This window comes from Gouania willdenowi, chromosome 2 (assembly GCF_900634775.1).
Source record: "Gouania willdenowi chromosome 2, fGouWil2.1, whole genome shotgun sequence".
Taxonomy (NCBI): domain Eukaryota; kingdom Metazoa; phylum Chordata; class Actinopteri; order Blenniiformes; family Gobiesocidae; genus Gouania; species Gouania willdenowi.
The window spans coordinates 2,918,846-2,926,014 of NC_041045.1; the positions used below are offsets into that span (position 1 = coordinate 2,918,846).

Here is a 7,169-nt window from a genome sequence, read left to right on the forward strand (position 1 = left end):
ACGAACTGATGAAATGACCTGTACCATTCCCTGTTCTTATTGTTAGGATATTATGTGTTTTTTTTCTACTGGTAAAGCTTTTGACGTGTGGTAAGATTTGGTTTTCTGCCTTGGTGTTTCTACTTATGGAGAGCGTCATGTATCTGGATGTTTCCTCTTTTATTGTGTATATTCGTTTACCGGATGTTTGAGTTTATGCTCTCACGAGGCAGCTTTGTGTTTTAATGAATGACATTGTTGTACAGAAACACTATGCCCTGTGCATGAGAGCTAACTGAAGCATGGCAACTTATCTGTAAAACTGAGACAACTGATGTGGAGGTCATAAAAAAGCTGCTACAGTGCTCGGTTTTGTTGATGACTGGATATAACAAAACACAATGACCTGAAGGTCACTTAGGATTTTATTGTTAAGCTTTAAGAACCTAGTCCGACCATCCGTTATTTATATGAAGAAAAAAATCTCTACACAACTTATTCTAAATGAAAGCTTATTTATCCTACTGTCTTTAATTTGAGAATATCATTCCTGAAAGGTTAGGTGTTTTTTTCTTTTTACTGTAGAATATAGTATTTCTTTATGCGACCCTTTGAGCAAAATAATTGATGAAACTGAATGAAGGAAGGAAAGTTTTGAATATAAGCCACAATCTTTTCATAATTTTCATTGTGTAACTGTACTGGTAACACGAAGGCTGAGCTTATGTTTTAACACTCTGCTGCCCCCTGGTGGCAATATATCTATTAGTGGGAAAAAATGTGAACGGGTGAAAATGCAGTAAGGCACTTTTTTTTTCTCCTTTTCCACTTTTTTCCCCTCATTTTTCATGCCTTACTGCATTTTCATCTCAGTTTAAGTGTGCTTATCATATTTCCACTAGTTTTTAGGTCTTATGAAAGCCTTAACTCACAGAAAGCTTTGATGTGAATATGCCACTTCACTCCATGAGCTTTCTGCATTATATAATGTACATTTAAGGATTTTTTTTTTTTTACTGGTAACTGCACTCCATACAATTATTTTCTTCTCAATTTAGAAACACGATTTCTCACAATTCTACTACAAACTGATTTTTGATTATTAAGAAATGTGGACTTGATTTGTTGTTATTACTCTTCCATTTGACAAAGTAAGATAATTAATTATAGGGCTTTTGTTTTGAGTATCACCTCAGCACCATCAATATTGTATAGTGTAATTAAAATACCCAAATTTGCAGGAACCATCTGGTCTTTATTGCAATTTATAAAATTGAATAATCGATTTTTTGAACATTAAGAATCAATTCCTAATCGGCAATAATTAAATCATGATTAAAGATTTTTTTCACCAGCCCTAGTCCTTAGTGGAAACAAACTAATGAGTAATGGTTTAGTGCAAGGAGGCATTATAGAAATGCACCAAGTTTCAACAGAATTCTGAAACTAATGTGAACATAATTGGACTTTTTCAAAACACTTCATCCTTAACTCATTGAGTGCCATTCATCTCTATAGACGTCAATTGTATTTTTTGGCTGGGGTTGCTAGGAGACAGATATTCACAGGGGAGCTTCCTCACATTAACTTGTATCATGGTGTAGTGACCATCTGGTGCCAGGTAGGTGGCAGCAGCGCACCTTTGGATGAGAGATCACCCGTGATGGGCAGAACTCAGAGGAAGAGGAAAAGAGTTTACGAGACAGAAAATGGCGCTATGAGAGTTGATGCTGAAGTTCCCAGCAGCTCCCACTCGACCAGAGCATGTGTGCTCGGCATGTCCAGGAGGAGGAGGAAGTTGCGTGTGCGGAGAATGACGGGGGAGAGACTTGGAGGAAGGCCAAAATACAGTAAGCAAACCATTCAACTCTGACACAGATAGCCAAATAATCACAATTTTCCCAACAAAAGCCTGGCCTCAATGTTGTTTTTTGTAGTTTTATAGAAGGAAACCAATGGAGTCATCAGTTTGAAGCAGAATAAGCCCCATTCCACTTCTCACCATGATCCTGCATCACAAAATAATGTTTAAACCTAACAATCATTATAAGTTGTGTTCAATAGTTGTGTGTTTATGTATAAATTACAAAGTGCAGCTGTAAACCAAACCAATCCAATTATTCAACAAAGACAGGTGTTTATTTTAAATCATTAATCTGGCATACTTTTTGCATTAATACAGCAGTAAACAAAACAAATGCAATTGCATATGTGCGTGTTTGAGTAACCATCTTATAAACAACTTAAGATTATGTATGCTATTCTGTTTAACATATTTTTCTATGGGTTTTCACGACCAGCCTTTTGGTGCAACAAGCCTAAAGAGAGGCTATAAAAGAGATTGTTTGATTAAATACAAAATATCTTTTTAAATAAATATTGTAGTATTTGGCTGTAGATGAGGTGCCACGTGGCTGAAGAAAGCACGGAGTGTAATTTGAAGAAGGGAATTAGTGACTTGCCTTTTTGTTATGTTAAAACAAGACAATACAAAGTAGTTGTAAAATCCTTTATTTATCACAGAGATGTCATGTCTATAGATTCCCCTACAAGGTTGGGGCACAGGCCCCAAAGTTCCTGTAAACTGATGTTTTCTTTTTTGTCCTGTAAAGCAGTGACTCTTGGTCAGTCAGCTGGTCCAAAATATACATTAAATATGCATTTATTTTTTATTTAAAAAGTTATTTTGACAGGCGTGCTGCACAGAAAAGTTTTTTCTTTTTTAGGTTATATACATGCGTAATTGACTGCTATTTTTTAAAAGCTAAATGTGGTTGGTTAAATTCTAAAAAAAAAAAAAAGAAAGTGGATTTCATGGCAAAACGAGAGTCCCACCAGTTGAGAAACCCTGCTGTAAAGTAATTGATCTCCAATAATATGATCTTTACCTTAAAGCATTTACTGAGATGGTCAAATTATTGATGTAAATATAGAATGATAATAAGCAAAAGGAACACATAGGTCACATGACGTCTTTTTTTAGTAGTGTGTGTTAGAAAGCAATGTTGTTGGCTGTATGATCATTATTGCAGAATATATCTGATAGGATAGTTGCTTTTTCTTGTCAGAGTGGGTGGCTCTTAAAAGAGCCGTTGCGTTGTTACAATAAATGGTGGATCTTTACTTGGCCTTGGCAGCTTTCTCAGTCTTCTTGGGCAGCAACACAGCCTGGATGTTAGGCAGCACACCACCCTGAGCGATGGTCACTCCACCCAGCAGCTTGTTGAGCTCCTCATCGTTGCGGACAGCCAGCTGCAGGTGACGGGGGATGATACGGGTCTTCTTGTTGTCGCGGGCAGCGTTTCCAGCCAGCTCCAGGATCTCAGCGGTCAGATACTCCAGCACGGCCGCCAGATAGACGGGGGCACCGGCACCGACACGCTGAGCATAGTTGCCTTTCCGGAGCAGTCTGTGGACACGACCCACGGGGAACTGAAGACCAGCCCTGGATGAACGGGTCTTTGCCTTTGCTCTGGTCTTACCTCCGGTCTTTCCTCTGCCGCTCATTGTGGATTAGTTTATCTTCTAGACTTCAGGAAGCAACTGTTACTTCCGGCTCACAACCACTGATCTTATACACTCTCTATGCAAAGCAGGCTGTGCTGGTCGCTGTCTGTGATTGGCTTGCACATGAAATGGGTTTATCATGGCAGCTTCTTGATTTTCACAGTGTAGTTGGCTGACTTCATCCTTCCATTTTTCTGTACACTTGTATTTAATCATTGCTTAAGTCAGAGTTTTTGTTAGTTTTCCACGTTTTAGTATTTTTTTCAATCAAAATATGTAATAAATGTAGAAAAATTTATTTCCCTCTGGGATCACTATAGTGATTCTGATTAACATGGTTATCACACACTTAGTCAACAAGCACAGCAAATAACAATCATTAATGGTCCATCAAAGAGGACTTGTGCTATCATTGCAAGAGTAGATTATAAATTTATCATTATATCATCAAAAGATAGTAATGCTCTGTAGTAGTAGTGGGTGGCTCTTAAAAGAGCCGTTGTGTTGTTTAGTAGGGTATCAGGTTTACTTGGAGCTGGTGTACTTGGTCACAGCCTTGGTGCCCTCAGACACAGCGTGCTTGGCCAGCTCTCCGGGCAGCAGCAGACGCACAGCAGTCTGGATCTCCCTGGAGGTGATGGTGGAGCGTTTGTTGTAGTGAGCCAGACGAGAAGCTTCACCTCCGATGCGTTCAAAGATGTCGTTGACAAAGGAGTTCATGATGCTCATGGCCTTGGAAGAGATACCGGTGTCGGGATGGACCTGTTTCAGCACCTTGTAGACGTAGATGGCGTAACTCTCCTTCCTGGTCTTTCTCCTCTTCTTTCCTCCCTTACCGGCAGCGGTCTTACTCACTGCTTTCTTGGAGCCCTTCTTGGGCGCTGACTTGGCGGGTTCTGGCATGGTTGTTCCTCGGTTGTTCCCAACTGACGAATGTGAAGATACACTCATATAACCATTGCTCTTATACACCCTCTATGCAGAACATGCTGTGCTGGTCTCTGTCTGTGATTGGCTGGCTCAGAGATAGGGGGTGTTGGCTTTTTTTGTTTTGTTTTTTACATCTGTACTGTTTAAACTGTGCCTTACTCACACATTCTTTTACACAAAAACAAAACTACATAAATATGATGAAATAGAAACTTTCCCAAACATGTTTAACAGTGATAGGCAATGTGTTACTTAAAGTAACGTTATTGTTAATGTCTAAACCTGCCTACTTGACTGTGAATAACCACCATCACTCTTGTCAGGACAAGAGATCAAATTCAGTCTTTGCTTTCATGGTCTTATTTACTTAATTATTCACATGTGAGGAGACAGTTTTATGAAAATTAAAAAGTGGCAAATGGCACCTTTTTAAGCTTATGGGTCAATTACGTGATGCCTTAATTTATAATTAAATGCATAAGAAAATATTCCATATATGTAGTACCAAAATTTGAAATAGATTTTTAATTCTTTTCTAGGAAATTGAATAAATATATTTTTTAAACCATTCATGACCAATACCATCATGAATTAAGTCCTGCATCTAGGGTACTGAGTCTATGACTGCCATTTCATAAAAACATCTCCGAAGTTATTGTAAATCTATTTTTTGGACTATTTGGTGTGATTTCTTCAGGGTTTTGTAATCCTGTACACAAATGTTTCTATTTTTATTTCTATTCTAATTTTCATTGAACTTTATCCATTGATGCCCATTTAATGAATTATCATGCAGTTAAATTCCTTACAAATCGTTGGCCTGTATCATATTGAAGGTAAACAGTTAATATATATGTGTGTGTGTGTGTGTGTGTGTGTTTCTCCTTCCTTCAGCTGAAGCCTGTATTTGTTCAAAATGGCGCGCAGACTAGCGCGTGCTCAAAGCAAGAACAAAGAATCACAAAAAAAAAAAAAATAGAAACAGGAATAAAACGAGGAACTAAACATGTGATCCTAATTTCAGTCTTTCTGAATCACTTTTCACAGGATATTTGTGATAGATCTGCTCTTTAAAGTGTTGAGATTTAGATAAATAAATCAAACTTTAAACTTTGCAAGTGAGAAAAAACCACGTGTAATTAGAATGTCATCGATGTTCATTCAGGGCAGAAGTTTATTCGCTGTAATGGCAAAATTGTGTCAGAGAAGGCTTTTTAAATACATAAAATTAACACCAGTAACTATTAAAATCATTTAGGATTTTGAGATAAAGTAGCTAATGTAGATTTTCTCAAGCATTAGAAGTTTACTTTTTGTATAGACTTTTTCACCTTTAGATGCATTTAAATGTAACCAGAACTTATGGGTTCTGTTATTTGTTTAATATTAAAGCTTTTAGGTGGCCATTATAAAGACCGTTATTTGTTGTTGGTAATAATAGTTTATTAATGGCATTGTGTGTACATATTTATTCAGTTTCATCAATTTATTAAGACATTTAATTTCTTTAGAACATGGCTATAAATCCATATTTAGGATTACTGCTCTTATGTAGATGTGGGTGGTCCTTAAAAGGACCGTTGTTTGTTGTTGATAATAATGTTAGTTTATCCTCCAAATCCGTACAGAGTGCGTCCCTGTCTCTTCAGAGCATAAACCACATCCATGGCGGTCACAGTCTTCCTCTTTGCATGCTCAGTGTAGGTCACAGCATCACGGATCACGTTCTCCAGGAACACCTTCAACACACCGCGGGTCTCCTCGTAGATCAGACCGGAGATACGCTTCACTCCACCGCGACGAGCCAGACGGCGGATCGCAGGTTTGGTGATTCCCTGGATGTTGTCACGGAGGACTTTACGGTGACGCTTAGCGCCTCCTTTACCGAGTCCTTTTCCACCTTTACCACGACCGCTCATTGTTACTATAGAGAATATTCTAGACGAATGTGACTCAGCTATATCAGCAAAGGAATTTAGCTCTGAACTGAGGACGTGATAGTAGACAGGGGGGGCGGATACTTTCTTCTTCTGTGGATCTTGACAGATCTTAGTCACCAGCTCTTTCCTGCCACTCATGTACTTTAATAAACCGACTGCAGAATTGAAAAGGCGATATATGCTGTTATAATTGACAATTAAATAGTTCTCAATTATGATTAAAAAAAATTTTTTTTAATTTTTTTATTGTACGTGTTTTATGTGGAATATATTCAACTGGACAAATTAAAATTAGGCTGAATGTGTTAATTCCATTAATTAATTGAACGGGGAGATATTGTATATATCTCATATCATGGTGGAAAAAAAGATGGATCTTTGTGGTCTTAATTTTTATTATTATTCATACAATATATTTTGACATTAAACAAAATATACATTTAGTAACATGTTTATTTGTTTTAATAAACCTATTATTAAGAGATCATGCTAATACAGGATAAAGCTGCTCTTTAGTTTAAGGTTGGTATGGATTCAAATTTTAATTATTGATCTTCCATTTAACAACAGTAAGCTGCTAATTTATTGGACTTCTATTTTGAGTAACACCACAGCATCAATATTGTAGTGAAATTAAAATATTCACATTAGAAGGTATCATCTCGTCTTTATTGCAGTTTATAAAACTGAATATTCAGTTTTTTGAAAAATAAAGATTTATTTTCACCACCCCTAGTCCTTAGGGTTAACAAACTAATAAGTACTGATTTAGTACAAGGAGGCATTATTTAAAGTACCAAGTTTTGCCAGGAT

The 7,169-nt window shown here is 37.2% G+C and overlaps 3 protein-coding genes across 3 annotated transcripts; all 3 read right to left on the reverse strand.

Moving 5' to 3' along the window:
• Positions 1-2,941: 2,941 nt before the first annotated feature.
• Positions 2,942-3,569, reverse strand: LOC114478487 (histone H2A-like). Its single transcript, XM_028471592.1, has one exon. It carries the CDS (start codon positions 3,484-3,486, stop codon positions 3,100-3,102), a length of 387 nt encoding a protein of 128 aa, XP_028327393.1. The 5' UTR covers positions 3,487-3,569; the 3' UTR covers positions 2,942-3,099.
• Positions 3,570-3,708: 139 nt separating this feature from the next.
• On the reverse strand, positions 3,709-4,407 carry LOC114478496 (histone H2B 1/2). Its single transcript, XM_028471603.1, has one exon. The coding sequence runs from the start codon at positions 4,387-4,389 to the stop codon at positions 4,012-4,014; it is 378 nt and encodes a 125-aa protein (XP_028327404.1). The 5' UTR covers positions 4,390-4,407; the 3' UTR covers positions 3,709-4,011.
• A 1,445-nt stretch (positions 4,408-5,852) lies between these two features.
• On the reverse strand, positions 5,853-6,345 carry LOC114478513 (histone H4). The gene has a single exon (XM_028471624.1). It carries the CDS (start codon positions 6,333-6,335, stop codon positions 6,024-6,026), a length of 312 nt encoding a protein of 103 aa, XP_028327425.1. The 5' UTR covers positions 6,336-6,345; the 3' UTR covers positions 5,853-6,023.
• Positions 6,346-7,169: the final 824 nt, after the last annotated feature.